The following is an 18,080-nucleotide window of genomic DNA, read 5'->3' on the forward strand; positions in this document are numbered from 1 at the left end:
GGGCAATGGTTATATGAGACACCTATAACGAACTATTACTGAGAGGTTGAAATATCTTGTAAAAACAACTTTAAATTTGACGTTTTTTAACATTAATGGCGTTGTATTTGTTTCCAGCATATACGTCTTCCATATCTGATAGTAGGCCTACATCGAGGTCTTCTGTACCTTCAACCGAAGGAGACAATTCAACGAAGAAGGTACATTATGATGCTCCATCCCGTGGATACATTGATATTGATGAGGGAACAACAAACATTGATCAACTTTACAAGAAGTTGGTGATTGTTACCGCTTTCTCTCAAAACCACTTCAAGGAGGCCCAAGGTGTTATTTTAACGGCCCAGAGGACGATGCCAAACAAGAAGATAGTGGTTTATGACTTAGGTTTAGAAAAAGACACCAAGGAAGAGGTAAATATTCTTCATATTACTGGACATGAGATATAACTTATGTATTGTGTTCTGTACGGCGAATTGTGGTCACGTGATGTTAATGTTTGGTTCAGTTTTTCGAATGTCACAGAGCACTGAAGACATTACCGTTCAGCCCAATGATTTATAAGCCACTGCAATCGAGAACGACATCTTATCGGTGAAATTCGTGCACAAGTTTGAAAGTAGGTGCAATTTTTGTGTGTGGCATGTTAATACATGAACATGCAAGTTTTCTAATGTGTTTATATGAATTGAGCTTTAGGACGATCCACAATTATAAAATACAGAACCTCACTTTAATTGATTATCGCGCATTCATATAATTTTAATTGAAATACTCGCACTGTTATTTTACAGTTTTTTATTCAAATATATGTGATAATATTTATGTGGCACTGTCACTTGATCTCTCTTCGTCTTTCGAAATAAAACAGGCTTCTTTGCCATACACTACGTACATAACTAGGAATAATTATCCACAACGGTAATCCGGGGCAGAACGTTTTGTCTAGATACAGTTACCATCTAAAAACGCTAAAAATGTGAAACTTGCACATTTCCGTTCCTCGTAAAAATGCCAATCTGAATACCGCTTAACGCGATGCAATAAATTTGCATAACGTAATAAATCTAAAAATAACAATTTTGCACTCTCTTCAAAACACGCATCTAAAACATGTCCGACAAGTTAAAAATGTGAGACTATATGCTTACTTAGTCATTATGCAACAGAATATATGCTTACTAAGTCACTATATGCTTACTAAGTCTCTGTGCAACAGAATATATGCTTACTAAGTCACTATATGCTTACTAAGTCTCTGTGCAACAGAATATATGCTTACTAAGTCACTATATGCTTACTAAGTCTCTGTGCAACAGAATATATGCTTACTAAGTCACTATATGCTTACTAAGTCTCTGTGCAACAGAATATATGCTTACTAAGTCACTATATGCTTACTAAGTCTCTGTGCAACAGAATATATGCTTACTAAGTCACTATATGCTTACTAAGTCTCTGTGCAACAGAATATATGCTTACTAAGTCACTATATGCTTACTAAGTCTCTGTGCAACAGAATATATGCTTACTAAGTCACTATGCAACACGTTTGCATTCAGCCTCAAAACAGTCAGTTTCAAATTTCTAAGATTTTGTTCGAAATGGTATAAAGGCTGTAAAACGTTTTTTAAATCTTTTAAGCATTTTAGACGATTTGCGTTTCTCGACAAAAGGTAATTTTTTTTTTCTTGTATTTACCGTTTTCCCTCTTGTGTAAATCGACAATGGAGAATCCTTTCTATACTCTTGCATAATACTATGTGGATAAACCATTGCTCTCCCACCAATTGTTCCTATGTTAATGTGACTTATATATTTTTAAGGTAGTAAACTTATTTGAGAGTTTGATATATTTACTTACATGCAGAGTCCTTACATACATATAACATATTTATTACATACCTACATGCACAGGCCACGCTAACGAACCGATCCTCTTGGACAGGGTGGCTGGCTGCAATTCACCGTAACGACACTATCTAGTTACTTCATACTTCTTAGTCGCGTGGAGTAAAGTGATACGATGATTGTAATGAGCTGGGTAGTGGGAGTGGTCAGATGGTGAATTAAATCCTAAAGTAAACCGATTGCAAGGAGCTGGGTAGTGGGAGTGGTCAGATGGTGAATGGATTAAATCCTAAAGTAAACCGATTGCAAGGAGCTGGGTAGTGGGAGTGGTCAGATGGTGAATGGATTAAATCCTAAAGTAAACCGATTGCAATGAGCTGGGCAGTGGGAGTGGTCAGATGGTGAATGGATTAAATCCTAAAGTAAACCGATTGCAATGAGCTGGGCAGTGGGAGTGGTCAGATGGTGAATGGATTAAATCGGGCAGTGGGAGTGGTCAGATGGTGAATGGATTAAATCCTAAAGTAAACCGATTGCAAGGAGCTGGGCAGTGGGAGTGGTCAGATGGTGAATGGATTAAATCCCAAAGTAAACCGATTGCAAGGAGCTGGGTAGTGGGAGTGGTCAGATGGTGAATGGATTAAATCCTAAAGTAAACCGATTGCAATGAGCTGGGCAGTGGGAGTGGTCAGATGGTGAATGGATTAAATCCTAAAGTAAACCGATTGCAATGAGCTGGGTAGTGGGAGTGGTCAGATGGTGAATGGATTAAATCCTAAAGTAAACCGATTGCAATGAGCTGGGTAGTGGGAGTGGTCAGATGGTGAATGGATTAAATCCTAAAGTAAACCGATTGCAATGAGCTGGGTAGTGGGAGTGGTCAGATGGTGAATGGATTAAATCCTAAAGTAAACCGATTGCAATGAGCTGGGTAGTGGGAGTGGTCAGATGGTGAATGGATTAAATCCTAAAGTAAACCGATTGCAATGAGCTGGGCAGTGGGAGTGGTCAGATGAGGAGCTGGGTACTGGTGGGAGTGGTCAGATGAGGAGCTGGGTAGTGGGAGTGGTCAGATGGTGAATGGAATAAATCCTAAATATATTAATCTTCTTAGTCCATGCGTAGTCTCTCTCCATCATGAATGAATTTCAAAAATTCGCTAAGTCACCAGCAATTCTCCGGTTTTTTTTTTGCACCATTAGAAGTTTATTTCACATGTTTGAACATCCAATCAATATATACAAGCAAACTGAGCGTAATCCGTAACAACGGTTTCCACACGGTATAACCACAACTGAAGGCAAATCACTAAATATGGACAAATCCTTGCGTGATCACGCTGCTGTTAAAAAAATAAATGAACTGCGATAGGATTGTCAGTTTTACACGAAGCTACAGGCCATCTCTTTTGGATTTTAGAACCATATTATTATTTTTTTATTTATTTATTTTTTTATTATTTTTTTTTATATGATTTTTCTTATATTATTTCAGGTTAAATCATATTGTAACGTAGAACTTCGGGAATTTCCATTCGACATGTATCCAAAGTTTGTGTCAAACTTGAAGGTGTACTCCTGGAAACCAATTATCATCAATGTGAGTTATAACCATTGTGGGGAGGAGTTATGAATATAAGGTGCGGGGCGGAACTATAAAAGGGAACAGAAAACAGGAGGGCCGTGAATACGACGAAACGTTTTATGCAACAGTGCGATGGAAGAGAGTTGACTAGTCCTATGGCTGGAGTTTGATCTTTGGTATTTCACCAACTCCAGAAATATAGTGTCCCCTCGGAGGCCCCTACCGTCCCCCTGGAGGCCCCTACCGTCCCCCTGGAGGCCCCTACCGTCCCCCTGGAGGCCCCTACCGTCCCCCTGGAGGCCCCTACCTTAAAGTAACTTGTTGTGCAGGATACATATATGTTTAATCTTTTCAACCTTTTAGTCAATTTACATTCTATCTTTTCTATCTTTTATAAACATTCTTTTGTTTTTCATATTTTTCTTTAGATAACTCTTAATGAGTTTGGTGCTATATACTGGGGTGACGCGTCAGTTCGTTTCAAGAAATCACTCAAAGCACTACTCCCTGCGGCAAAGCGTCACCATGGTTACTTGGCGTTAATACATAGCTTTGACCCAAAAGTTAATTCTTCCATTATACATCAATATTTTTACACTCACCCTGAGATGTTCAAATTCCTGAATATTAATCGAACAAGATATTATTCGGAAAAGAATTCTTCACCACACCTCACCGCAAACAGGCAGCTGATTATAAACAGTTCAACAGTACAATCAAAAATAATCCAACCTCTGGTTGAATGTGCCATGCAGTTAGAATGCATCAGTCCGGAGGGCAGTAAGAAAGGGGAACACCGATTTGATGCTTCAGCACTCGCTCTAATAGTCTACAAAAACCTGAAATATGAATGGACACCAGAGAACAACAGCAACGATATCTTCAATGAGGTGATAGACATACATAGAGGAAACACTAATAAATATAAACCGAAACAATGCAGAAGAAAGCATCAATAAAAATCAAATATGGTGTAGATATTTACCTTGCACTTGAATAAAGACTCTTCACTGTAGAAAGAAGGTTTATTCCAGAGGGAAATAAAATTAGTTATATAGATACCGAAACAAGGGAAATATCTCAATTAATCCCCCAACCCCCACCCCTATCATCCTCATGGGCCCACATTATCCTCTCTTCTATGGTTTGTATAGTGACTTAGTTACGTTAATGTAACTCGTCTATCATTTAAAAACAACTAGTTCGAAAAGCGTTACAACGTTTCATCTTTTCAAGGGTAAGGTCTGTCAAGAAAGTGATTTTCCCAAGAAGTGATTAATCCTGCAGGTATAGTGGTTAGTCTAGGCAGTGATGTTCCCAAGAAGTGATGAATCCTGCAGGTACAGTGGTTAATCTAGGCAGTGATTTTCCCAAGAAGTGATGAATCCTGCAGGTACAGTGGTTAATCTAGGCAGTGATTTTCCCAAGAAGTGATTAATCCTGCAGGTACAGTGGTTAATCTAGGCAGTGATGTTCCCAAGAAGTGATTAATCCTGCAGGTACAGTGGTTAATCTAGGCAGTGATTTTCCCAAGAAGTGATTAATCCTGCAGGTAAAGTGGTTAATCTAGGCAGTGATTTTCCCAAGAAGTGATTAATCCTGCAGGTACAGTGGTTAATCTAGGTAGTGATGTTCCCAAGAAGTGATTAATCCTGCAGGCAGTGGTTAATCTAGGCAGTGGTTAATCTAGGCAGTGATTTATCCTACAGGTACAGTGGTTAATCTAGGCAGTGGTTAATCTAGGCAGTGATTAATCCTGCAGGTACAGTGGTTAATCTAGGCAGTGGTTAATCTAGGCAGTGATTAATCCTGCAGGTATAGTGGTTAATCTAGGCAGTGGTTAATCTAGGCAGTGATTAATCCTGCAGGTATACTGGTTAATCTAGGCAGTGGTAAATCTAGGCAGTGATTAATCCTGCAGGTACAGTGGTTAATCTAGGCAGTGATTAATCCTGCAGGTATAGTGGTTAATCTAGGCAGTGATTTTTAAAGAAGTGATTAATCCTTCAGGTATAGTGGTTAATCTAGGCAGTAATTTCCCCAAGAGGTGGTGGTTAATAATGCATATAGTGGGAAATGTAGGCCGTGGTGCTCAAACAGTGATTAATCCAAACAATGGATAATTCAAGTATGTTATATTAATCCAAACAATGGATAATTCAAGTATGTTATATTAATCCAAACAATGGATAATTCAAGTATGTTATATTAATCCAAACAATGGATAATTCAAGTATGTTATATTAATCCAAACAATGGATAATTCAAGTATGTTATATTAATCCAAACAATGGATAATTCAAGTATGTTATATTAATCCAAACAATGGATAATTCAAGTATGTTATATTAATCCAAACAATGGATAATTCAAGTATGTTATATTAATCCAAACAATGGATAATTCAAGTATGTTATATTAATCCAAACAATGGATAATTCAAGTATTTGATATTAATCCAAACAATGGATAATTCAAGTATGTGATGTTAATCCAAACAATGGGTAATTCAAGTATGTTATTAATCCAGAGAGTGGTTAATCCTGCATGCAGACAACGGTTAATCTTAATCAACAATTAAAACATCAGGCTGACATCTAAAGTATCCGTAGCCTACAATGGGCATTTTATATTCATGAAATCTAGCACTCTTGTTGCAGAGTTTGACAGCAGAGCTGGATACGTTCTGTGCTTCTGTCTGGCTGGATGTTGATTGGACTATATATAATTAACACTCAAATTAACATTACAATAGCCCTATGCTCGTTAAGGTAGTTCTCTTGACATCTCGCCGACTATTATGTAAATGGTCGGCCTATGTGTTTAGCGTACAGCCTACTATAGTTGGCATCATTGAAAGTAATGTACAATACTTAAGTTAAACATGATAGTAACATAATGTACCTTTCTTTGTCATCTTTTTTCTTTGCTTAGAATAATAAATCATTGGTTTGGAACAGTACTTTATCAACACATGTTAATATAGGGTCTTGCAAACATAACATACCCACCCGCATAGCCAGACCTAAGGTTGAATTACACGCTATGGATAGTTTCTGAGAATAGCGATACGATAAGCCGTTGAGAGAATGAAGGGATCCGCTGAAGCATTGTAAACATGTTTGTACTTTGTTGCTTGGTGGTCTATTGCCTTAAGTATTTAAGTTCTTACAATGATGAACTTGATCTAGCCGAATCGATGAGATTATAACCAAATCCGGCTGATAAACTTGATCTAGCCGTATTGATGGAATTATAGCAAAATCCGGCCGATAAGCTTGATCCAGCCGAAACGATGGGATTATTACCTAATCCGGTTGAAAACAAAGATGTTAGAAACTCTAGCAATCGGATCATAGATGACCAAAGCTGGTCTATATTATTGGTGGGATTAAACAGGTGGAGCAATATGTACATCTATGAAGTGGAAACATCAAAATGTGAATATGGATTTATTCTAAAAATGAAACATCCGATCACGGTATGCCTAACATGTGGAATTCACGTTATAATATGCTTCATAAGGTGATTGACCCCTGACCCGAAAAGCTAGGAAGTTCTTTGCGCATGAATGAGCTGACTGTGCTGTTAGGTCATAATATCCCGTTATATCTTTGAGAATATTATCAGTTGGCGTTGCAAAAGTTTAAATAAGTTAGGAACGTCTGATTGAAAAAAAGCATATGACGCTTTGTTTTACATTATTCCCCTGGCCATGCACAGATAACAGCAACAATGCATCTTATAAGTATACATGTTGTAAATTTCCACAAAAGGGCACATTCTAATATCAAATTTCATAATATCTCACGAAAGAAGAGCTTTTTGAAATAACAAAACGGCTCTTACCATTACAAATAGGGAAGCGGGTACTTTCAGTCATGTGCAAACAGGGCCACTTCTAATTTATGAAAAGTTACACTTTTAAGGTATTTCTCAGACCTGAGGAGGGAGGCACGTCCCCCCCCCCATCCCGACACTGCCGAACCTGTTGTCGCCCATCCCGGCAATGCCGCAGCTGTTGTCGCCCATCCCAGCAATGCCGCAGCTGTTGCCCTCACACCATCCCGGCACTGCCGCACCTGTTGTCGCCCATCCCGGCAATGCCGCAGCTGTTGCCCTCCCCCCATCCCGGCACTTCCGCCCCTGTTGTCCCCCATCCCGGCACTTCCGCCCCTGTTGTCGCCCCATACCGGCACTGCCGCACCTGTTGTCCCCCTTCCTGGCGCTTCCGCACTTGTTGTCTCTCCATCCCGACACTGGCGCACCTGTTGTCGCCCCATCCCGACATTGCCGCACCCGTTGTCGCCCCATCCCGACACTGCCGCACCTGTTGTCGCCCCATCCCGGCACTGCCGCACCTGTTGTCACCCCATCCCGACACTGCCGCACCTGTTGTCGCCCCATTCCGACACTGCCGCACCTATTGTCGCCCCATCCCGGCACTTCCGCCCCTGTTGTCCCCCATCCCCGGCACTGCCGCATCTGTTGTCCCCCCACCCCGGCGATGACCTCCAATAAAGTCACTTTCTAATATGGGCAACCAACATGCCAAGTATGATGGTTGCCAATGATACATACACTCTTAGAGAAACGGGTGTTACAAGAAGACAGCGCGCACACACATACACACCAGACATATACACAGAGTCATATATATATATATATATATATATATATTTATTTATATAGGCCTATATGTAAATACGACTCTGCATATACATATTCACACACGCCATCATGAGTTCATAGGTCGGATTGTCATTGGATCTATATACTTCCAAGAACATTTTTATGCAACAGATCTCATTTCATTGCAAAACACAAAGAACCAACAGTACATACATTTCTTAGTTTTCATTCATGCAATAATACAACGAACACGTAAACAAATATTCACTACGTGAGTCTCCAAATAGAAACCTGTTCCGGTAATTATGGCGCGAGAAAGCGGAATATATTACGTACAAATATATATATGCTGTACTTGCGACACACATACATGGTTAACTTCAAATATAAATTGATACATATTTTTATATATAAGTTTACACATATATATTCCCTGAAAATTATATTTATTCCCATAAACAAGGGAGGCGGAAGCACTTTTATTCTGGGGGACACCGACGTCGAAGGGCACTTTGCAGAAAAAATTCGATTGGACTGATGCAGCCTGATATTTAGTACCCTTTATAACTCTTATTGTATTATCGTATTTGCGTATTCACATCACTCCATCAACGCCCCCCCCCCAGTGGCGGAGCTAGGGGTAATGGTCAGGGGACCGAGAATGGTCTGTAGGCCGGAAAATTACACCAACAAAATGTGACAAATGTAAACAGGTATTTGAGAGCGCAACAAAATAGTCTATAATCGCGAATAAGTAAAAAGTGGTAAAAAGCTGAAAAGGGGCGCCAGAAGTCATTTTGAGCTCCCCCCCCCTCCCAAGGAAAAATGCATACTAGCACTGAAATATCCAATGTGCAAATTGGAAACAAGGAACAAGTTTTCTTTCGAGACAAAAGGAGGGGAAATCATTATAAAGTCCTAGTCCATTCACACGCGATCATACATGCATGAAAGCAAATGAAATATGTCAAAATACGAAAGGATGGGGTAGGTTATTGGATATTAAACTAAACTCATTCATAGTAGGCTATAAATGGCTTCTGCTTATTACAAAGTCACAATGTAATATAGCAATGTATTTTTGGAAATGTATTAGGATTTTTTTGACAAATTGAATATGCATAATGGCACTCACCAGAATGTTAGAATCCTTGTGGTAGTAAACATTTGAGTTTGAACCACAGAAATTCATTAATAGTTCTTAATTATGATTAGATCTCTTACTGAAATATCGCTGACCTTATAAGGTGATCAAGAGTACAATTTTTTATGTAGAAAAAGGGCACATTTTTATTCTGAGGAAAAGGGGGGGGGGCACGTGCCCCCTGTGCCCCCGGTTCCGCCGCCCTTGCCCATATAGTATATATTTATATGTTCTCCAGGTGTACAGAAAGTATTTTCTTATAGACAAAATATGTACACTATATGCCTCCATGGCTTCTTTCGCGAGTTCCTGCTTGCGGGAAGATCACATATACATACATACATACTATACGAATAGTTACAATATGGATATTGTATGCTGGTACAAATAACTGCACATATACCACATGTACAGTGATCCGTTTATTAGGCACCGTTATGACCCTCAATGACATACTGTGAAATTAGAGCGCCCTGAAATTTGAGCGCGAAACACAGCTCACCTTAAGCAGGGCCGTCTTAAGTGATCACCGGGCCCTGGGCCCGGCAATGGAGCGGGGCCCATCAATCAAGTGAGTTCGAAAGAAGTTGCGTGAAAAATTGACATCCTTGACAATCGCTCAAGCATAGACATGCCTGCATTTACCACCCCTCCCTATGTCGCGCATAAAGTATAAAACTTTAGCTGAATAACATATATCTAAAAAATGAAATACATTATAGAAGAGAAATCTTCCAGTTGCCCTCCATCCCTTCCCTAACAATACTGGACTTACCATTTGTAACACCCTTGTGTTGAGTCTTTCAACTGAGAGGGAGGTGTAGGCGGTTTTACACTATCTAACGCAACGTAGTCGCCAAGAACATGAATTATTTTTAAGGGAGGGCCCGAGTAACATGAACTTATAGCATGCTCCTCATGGTGAAACATAATTGCACCTATTAGGTGAATTGAGTGTACTGTTAATAGTAGGAGAGACTAGCGTAGGTTATTATGACCAACTAGACCGGTTTCTGCTTTCAAACTTCATAGGAGGAGCTTCATCAGTAGTAGCCTTTGAATATTTTATATTCGGCCTGGGCGTCTCATTCTCAAAATGCATCTATTTTCTGTGCACAAGTTTTTATGGACTCATGGTGCAGCGATAAGAGCATCTAAAAGAGCTTCGTGTGAACCTTGAGAGTCAGCTGATTCTTCGTTAGTACGAAACCTTGAGTTAACAAGTAAATCTTTGAGATTTTGGGCCCTATTGTAGGCTAGAATCGGTTCTTTTGGAAACAGTTTGGATAATTGTTGCGTGTTGCGAGATTAAGTGCCAATGTTTCTAAAGTGTTTTTTTCAAATGCGTGGTTTTGATATGGGGTGTAAAGGTGAGCTTGAACACAAGTGGTGGTTACATTTGTTTAGGTTTGGTAGTGAGGTATTGCCCACGGTTTTCAAATTTTATGCCTTTCGTGGCTGAGGCAATTTCCTCTTTCTTATAGTTACGGAGTAACAGTTTCTCTGTGTAAGCCTTCGGGCATTGTATATTCCAGGGTTGCCAACTCAGATTTGAATATTTGATGTCAAACTCTCAAGTGTTTCACCAACTCTCGTCACAAGTTGTCAAGTATCGAATTCAATCAGGCATAATGGCCTATTCAATAAGTTTTCCTCCCAGATTAAGACACGGGGTTCCTGTGATTGCGGGGCCCCTGACATCGCGGGGCCCTGGGCCAGGGCCCAGTGGGCCCATGCGTTAAGACGGCCCTGACCTTAAGTAGGATTGGATTGCTGTAAGAATGTGTAGGGATTACAAAGGCACTTCGGTGTCGAATAGTATTGTCAAAACAGTGTGTTTATTTGCTTCCCTAACAATTCCCTGGTAGGAGTAACAACTATAAAGATTCCTTCAGTACCTCCGTACAGCCGCAGGTACAGCATTACCTGACTGATAACTTACTTTACGTAAACAAGTCCATGGGATTTTACAGAGCCAAGCACATAATGTATGTCTGGATGCAGCGTTATGCTTTGGATACTGCAGTGTTTACCTACCGCAGTTACTCTCAATAAACAGGTTGTTAGTATACATATTTCATTACGTACAGGGAAACTCTACAACTGGCACAGCAGTGAAATTAGATCGCTGTTTTGTTATCTCATCGCTCTCATAAGGAGGAATGTGATATTGCAGTTCCTTTGTTAGTTGGGCCATATACAGTTAAGTCAGTTGCCATAGCAACAGTTGTCATGGTGTTGGTGGATTTTCCTGAGTAACTATACTCTCGGCCAGGGGGGGGGGCTCACCCATGGTGGGATACTCCATGGTGACCGGAAGTCCATGACTATGGGATGGGTTAATAGTAATACGTTTCCGTGTGTGTATCTTTGCCTGTGGGTCAAAAGTCCATTTTCTTCATACTTGATTGGAAGGTACCCCAAGGTGAACCCTTGTCTTACAGTCGGCGGAACCAGAGTCAAAGGTCAAATTTAGTGCAGATAGAGTTTTTGCTCCAAGGGAAACATTGAAATTATATGGAACCTTCATCTATATCATGGCAATGTCAAACACTATCAAAGTGCTTGCCATGGGAAGCGAGGTCAACGGTCGAGTGGTTAAATGTTCAATGAATAGTTTAAACTAGTACCCAGACCTTTAGTTTCAGGCCTAGTGATGTGTAGGAGCATAAACCTAACCTATAGGCTTAACCTAGATCTAGCTTAAGCTGTAATAGACTGAACCTAACTGCTATGTTAGGCCTGGGCAAATGATTAATACAACGAAGCTGCAAAGTACAATATTGTGCTAACTTGGGTTAATTGACGGGCTTTGAAATTTCCCAAAAAGTCTCAGTGCCACACATGGTTACAACGTCGGTTACGCGCGACGCAATGATAGCGCGTTCAGAATGAGAATGTAATAGTCGCAGTTTAGTAACGCGGTTCAATCTCGCGTCTGGGGCTAGCCTATAACTAGTCTATAACTTATAAAAGCGTCCTTGAGTACGCGCGATATATATATATATATATATATATATATATATATATTGTATTGCGCCAATAGGCGCGTAGCCTAGGTCTATTCCATGCGTCGAAGCGCGCACGGGGACAAAGTAGAGGCCTAGTCATAGAAATTGAACAAGAAGAATGCTGACACAGTGTATCGACGTGTGTTTAAGCAGTGAAGCCTTGAAAAAGTGAGGGCGCTTTTCGTTGTATGGCAAAATGCCAGATCATTTGTAGTCTTCATACATACATTGTGCATTCTACTCTGAAAGTGAATTCAATTTTACCCGTTTTTTCGAAAGAATAGGTGTACTTTGCGCAATAGAGACATGTTATGGCGACCAGAGTGGTAAGTATTATACTCCTGGCTTAAGAACCAACTTTAAAAACATTTATTTTCGCCTCTAGTGACTCGAGTAAGTGGAGTGTTTTGTGCAACTGTTAATGTCTGGAAAGTGTCATTTCCGGTATCTGAGAGGCACATCGCAACATTTTACTTGCTTGTATTATTTTAGTGCTCCACTCAGATTGTGTCAGAGTTGTCCCTGGAAAATGCTGTGAAAAAGCAACCCTACCATATCGCATCCGAATGGACAGCCGTAGTCGGTCTAGGGGCCTAGGCTAATGATATCCAGGGTCATAGGCGTACGGGATCATTTCAGTTTGGGGGGGGGGGCAGAACTTTTTGTGCCCGAAAGTTCCCGTGACACTATGTAAGCGAAGCGCCACCATCGGTTGGCGCGTAGCGTACAAGAACATTTTTGGCAAACAATGCCTCTCAGATTGCCGGAAACGGCACTTCTGAGGCCTTGTAAGTTGCATCTAAACATTCTTTATTTTATAATCTCACGTTTTAGAAATTTACACTTCCCCAAAAATTTGGTAAATTAGAAGAAGAAAAAATGGTAACATCACTTTGAAGGGGAAAAATGGGACAGTATATTTTTTAAGCTCCTATTTAGTTACCTTATTTATTATTTTAACACAGTACTCAGCTACCTCCAGAAAAACATACATTGTTCAACGACACGTAGGCGGGATAATGTCGCTGTGTCGGGTGAGACTGCAATTTGTCTCACAAAAATGTATAAAATATAACAAAGAATATGATAAACCTGTACTTCTAGGCTTGTAGGCACCCCCCCCCCCCCTCCACCATCCATGAAAAAGAATATATTTCTTATATACACTCATGTCGGGGATGTCCAGGTCAAGGGCGGCGGAGGCACTTTATTCTGGGGGGCACCGACATCAAAGGGCACTTTGCAGAAATTCGATTGGACTGATGCAGCCTTATATTTAGTACCCTTTATAACTGTTATTGTATTATCTTATTTGCGTATACACATCACTCCATCAACACCCCCCCCCTCCCTCAAATAAAATATGTATACTAGCACTGAAATATCCAATGCGCAAATTGGGAAACAAGGAACAAGTTTTCTTTTGAGACAAAATGAGGTGAAATCATACTAGTTGCTAATGTAGGAATCTTCCGAATTAGAGTTTTTTTTTCTTGTTAATATCTTAACAATTTTTTTTCCATTCGAAATTGCCAGGATTTGCAAAGTTGTATGCACGACTATCTGAGCGGAGCGCCACCATCGGCTGGCGCGGATCGTACTAGAAAATTTTTGGTTTTGCAAACCCCTCAGATGGCCGGAAACGGCCCTCCCCGAGTGTTCATTCTGGTTCCATTGCCTCTTGCTAACTTGAGGCACCTCAATTTTTATCTAGAAAAAAGGCACATTTTTAACCTGAGGAAAAGTGGGGGGGGGGGTGGCACGTGCCCCACGTGCCCCCCGTTTCCACCGCCCTTGGTCCAGGTATACAATTGACTAGTTAGAAAAAAATTGATCGTGCAAAAAGCGTGGTAGCCCAGATGAACTGCGCTTACGGTGGTGTTACACGGAAATATTCGGGCATCATGATGCTAAATAAAGAAAATCATGGAATTGTCGGGCAAAAATTTGAAAAAGATTCGGGCAAGCTACTGCATATTTATATATATATATATATATATATATATATATATATATATATATATATTTCCAGAGGACAAGAAATTCGGGCAAAAGTCCTGAAAAATTCGGGCAGCCTAAGAGGAGAAAAAAAAAAAAAAAAAATTTTCTCCTCTTAGGCTGCCCGAATTTTTCAGGACTTTTGCCCGAATTTCTTGTCCTCTGGAAATTTGGGGGGGGGGCAGTCTGCCCCCTGCCTCGTACGCCTATGTCCAGGGTCCAGTGAATAACGATACAGCAGCTGAGCAGAAGACACTATAAGTAATCACATTCCTATGTAGTAGCTTCTACTATCGCTTGCTAGGAATTACCTGTGAAACTGCAGTCCACTGCCACATTTTTTTTTTACGATTTCGGCATCCAAATGCAGCACACGATATCACCATTTCGAGTAATTTATGTAAACTTTATCTTTTAGTTATGTCAAAGACTTAGTGTTTGTATAACGCGTCGGTACTTTCTTGCCTTACAAGCAAAGCGCCACCAATTGGATGAGTGGCTTCAGTATATGTCGCATGACGTCATTCTCCCTACTTCAAATTCTATGGGCCTAGTCTATGTCTTCATGCGACATTAGAATTTCACTGACTGGTAATGTTTCTAGTGTTCAAAGTTAGAATCAAATTTACAAAAAGAGAGTGGAAAATTTCACAATAAGTTTATTACAGTTAAAAGTATGATTCTTGAATCAGGACTCCCAGCCTAACTTAGTTCAGTGCAGGGTTGACAAAAGAATGTAGTCATGTTAACATCAAAAACGGTATTGTCAGATTGCACAGCTAATAATAAATTTGTTAATCTGAAATCAGTGTTTGCTTGCACTGAGATATGCAACACCGTGCATTGTCCTCTTGATGCAATTTAAAAATTTTGGCCCCTCCCCACAAAATGCCCGATAAAATTTGCGCCTAACTATTTGGCCCAAACAAACTGGCTCAAAAAGATATTTACCTCCCAAACATTGAATCCACCAAAATGTGGTCCCAAATGGTCTCAAAAATATTGGGCTCCACAAATTCGGGTCCCAAAGAATGTGTCCCAAACTTGATTTGAGGTGCAGACAGAAATGCGTCCGGAAGTTTCAGGGGCCCAGATGGTCCAAACAAAATTAGGTCTACATGAACCAGCTATTGAGCAACAACTGTATACCAAGTTTTACTGATGGTTGTGGAGTTATTGAAATGTAAAGATATTAATGTTTGACCCCATAACCTCATTAACATAGGTCAGTGCCAAAATGATAGGCAACAATCACAAATCTCCATCAAGCTGTTGTTAAGTTACCAAGGAACCAACCAGATATACCCTGAACACACATCTAACAGTCCAAATAACCATTAAAATCACGTCAACCAGATATACCCTGAACACACATCTAACAGTCCAAATAACCATTCAAATCACGTCAACCAGATATACCCTGAACACACATCTAACAGTCCAAATAACCAGTCAAATCACGTCCAACCAGATATACCCTGAACACACATCTAACAGTCCAAATAACCATTCAAATCACGTCAACCAGATATACCCTGAACACACATCTAACAGTCCAAATAACCATTCAAATCACGTCCAACCAGATATACCCTGAACACACATCTAACAGTCCAAATAACCATTCAAATCACGTCCAACCAGATATACCCTGAACACACATCTAACAGTCCAAATAACCATTCAAATCACGACCAACCAGATATACCCTGAACACACATCTAACAGTCCAAATAACCATTAAAATCACGTCAACCAGATATACCCTGAACACACATCTAACAGTCAAAATAACCATTCAAATCACGTCAACCAAGCAACACAGACAGTACTTACTTAGCAGTAACAAAAATGGATGTATTTAGTCGATTGAAGGGACAATTCCCCATCAAATTTTATTCAAACTTTTTTATGTTCGGTACAGCTTAAAAGTCATACAACATTTAACAAATTTGATCAAAATGGTCAGAAACGATCCTTTCCAAAATAATTACCCAAATCCCAATACCCATCTCACAAACTACATGCTTTTACCAGATTTCAAGTAAATCATGCTGAAAATAAATGAATGTGACCATTTACAACTGTTGATGCAATTTCTTGCCTCATGATCACAATAACTCACTAGACATATTGGCATGTGAGTTAAAAAACAATTATGTTCGTGAGTTGAGGGTGGAGAACCTGGTGCTAGCTTGATCTAATATCCGATATGAAACATCCGATTAGACTTAAGGTTTTCCCTAGCTTGGATCTAATATCCGATATGAAACATCCCATTAAGACTTAAGGTTTTCCCTAGCTTGATCTAATATCCGATATGAAACATCCCATTAGACTTAAGGTTTTCCCTAGCTTGATCTAATATCCGATATGAAACATCCCATTAGACTTAAGGTTTTCCCTAGCTTGATCTAATATCCGATATGAAACATCCCATTAGACTTAAGGTTTTCCCTAGCTTGATCTAATATCCGATATGAAACATCCCATTAGACTTAAGGTTTTCCCTAGCTTGATCTAACATCTGATATGAAACATCCCATTAGACCTAAGGTTTTCCCTAGCTTGATCTAACATCTGATATGAAACATCCTATTAGACTTAATGAAACATCCCATTAGACTTAAGGTTTTCCCTAGCTTGATCTAGTATCTGATATGAAACATCCCATTAGACTTAAGGTTTTCCCTAGCTTGATCTAACATCTGATATGAAACATCCCATTAGACCTAAGGTTTTCCCTAGCTTGATCTAACATCTGATATGAAACATCCTATTAGACTTAATGAAACATCCCATTAGACTTAAGGTTTTCCCTAGCTTGATCTAGTATCTGATATGAAACATCCCATTAGACTTAAGGTTTTCCCTAGCTTGATCTAATATCCGATATGAAACATCCCATTAGACTTAAGGTTTTCTCTAGCTTGATCTAATATCCGATATGAAACATCCCATTAGAATTAAGGTTTTCTCTAGCTTGATCTAATATCTGATATGAAACATCCCATTAGACTTAAGGTTTTCCCTAGCTTGATCTAATATCTGATATGAAACATCCCATTAGACTTAAGGTTTTCCCTAGCTTGATCTAATATCCGATATGAAACATCCCATTAGACTTAAGGTTTTCTCTAGCTTGATCTAATATCCGATATGAAACATCCCATTAGACTTAAGGTTTTCTCTAGCTTGATCTAATATCCGATATGAAACATCCCATTAGAATTAAGGTTTTCCCTAGCTTGATCTAATATCCGATATGAAACATCCCATTGAGGAACATATTCTCGTTCATTTGCTTTTGAGCAATAAATTATGTCAAAGCTTGCCTGCTCAAAAAGGAAGAAAAGAGAGATACTGAAAAAACAAAGAGCTTCATCAAAATATTTCTCTAGAACAGGAAGTTAAACGGCTTAGTGATTCCTTGCCAAATTTCACAGGAGTACAGATAACTTAATATAAATGCAAGAAGGTTCTTGTACTTCATTGGTTCCACATACCAAGTATAAAGTGCATCCATGTTGGATTTACTCTAATAACAAACAAATAAAACTAACCTCTGTTGACCTCACATAATTTTCTGAATTAGAGAGAGTACAGTTCTTGTACTCTCTAAGAGGGCTCTACATACCATGCATGAACTTCACTTTTTGAGATATTGTGTTTAGAAGCCAAGTTATCATATACACACACAATCACCACCGCATAGATTCCATTTGCCTTCAGAAAGATAGAATATTTATCTGGGATAAACAAGTTCCCCAAAAGAAATTCTTGAAGAAAACTAACAATTCTATATGGCCAAAAAAACTGTCACAAAATATAATTTGTTCCCAGAAAACAGACAAGTATAA

At 39.5% G+C, this 18,080-nt stretch overlaps 2 protein-coding genes and 1 long non-coding RNA gene across 11 annotated transcripts in view; all 3 read left to right on the top strand.

Moving 5' to 3' along the window:
- LOC139977071 (uncharacterized) overlaps positions 1-6,334 on the top strand; it is a 37,745-nt gene extending 31,411 nt beyond the window's left edge. For 3 of the 9 annotated variants that reach the window (XM_071986076.1, XM_071986084.1, XM_071986085.1), the window contains 3 exons: positions 118-413; positions 3,346-3,450; positions 3,864-6,334. The gene's annotated coding sequence lies outside the window, so the exon portion shown is untranslated. The remainder of the gene's footprint in view (positions 1-117; positions 414-3,345; positions 3,451-3,863) is intronic. The other 6 variants (XM_071986082.1, XM_071986080.1, XM_071986077.1 and 3 more) reach the window with 6 other exon arrangements.
- LOC139977290 (uncharacterized) lies at positions 96-4,394 on the top strand. The gene is made up of 3 exons (XM_071986575.1): positions 96-413; positions 3,346-3,450; positions 3,864-4,394. The coding sequence occupies exons 1-3, from the start codon at positions 96-98 to the stop codon at positions 4,392-4,394; spliced, it is 954 nt and encodes a 317-aa protein (XP_071842676.1).
- An 8,325-nt stretch (positions 6,335-14,659) lies between the features above and the next one.
- LOC139978042 (uncharacterized) lies at positions 14,660-17,144 on the top strand. The gene is made up of 3 exons (XR_011796886.1): positions 14,660-16,456; positions 16,512-16,904; positions 17,033-17,144. It is a non-coding gene; the product is annotated as an uncharacterized lncRNA (long non-coding RNA).
- The last annotated feature ends 936 nt before the right edge of the window (positions 17,145-18,080 follow it).

The sequence above is a fragment of the Apostichopus japonicus genome, chromosome 12, assembly GCF_037975245.1.
Source record: "Apostichopus japonicus isolate 1M-3 chromosome 12, ASM3797524v1, whole genome shotgun sequence".
NCBI classification, from domain to species: Eukaryota; Metazoa; Echinodermata; class Holothuroidea; order Aspidochirotida; family Stichopodidae; genus Apostichopus; species Apostichopus japonicus.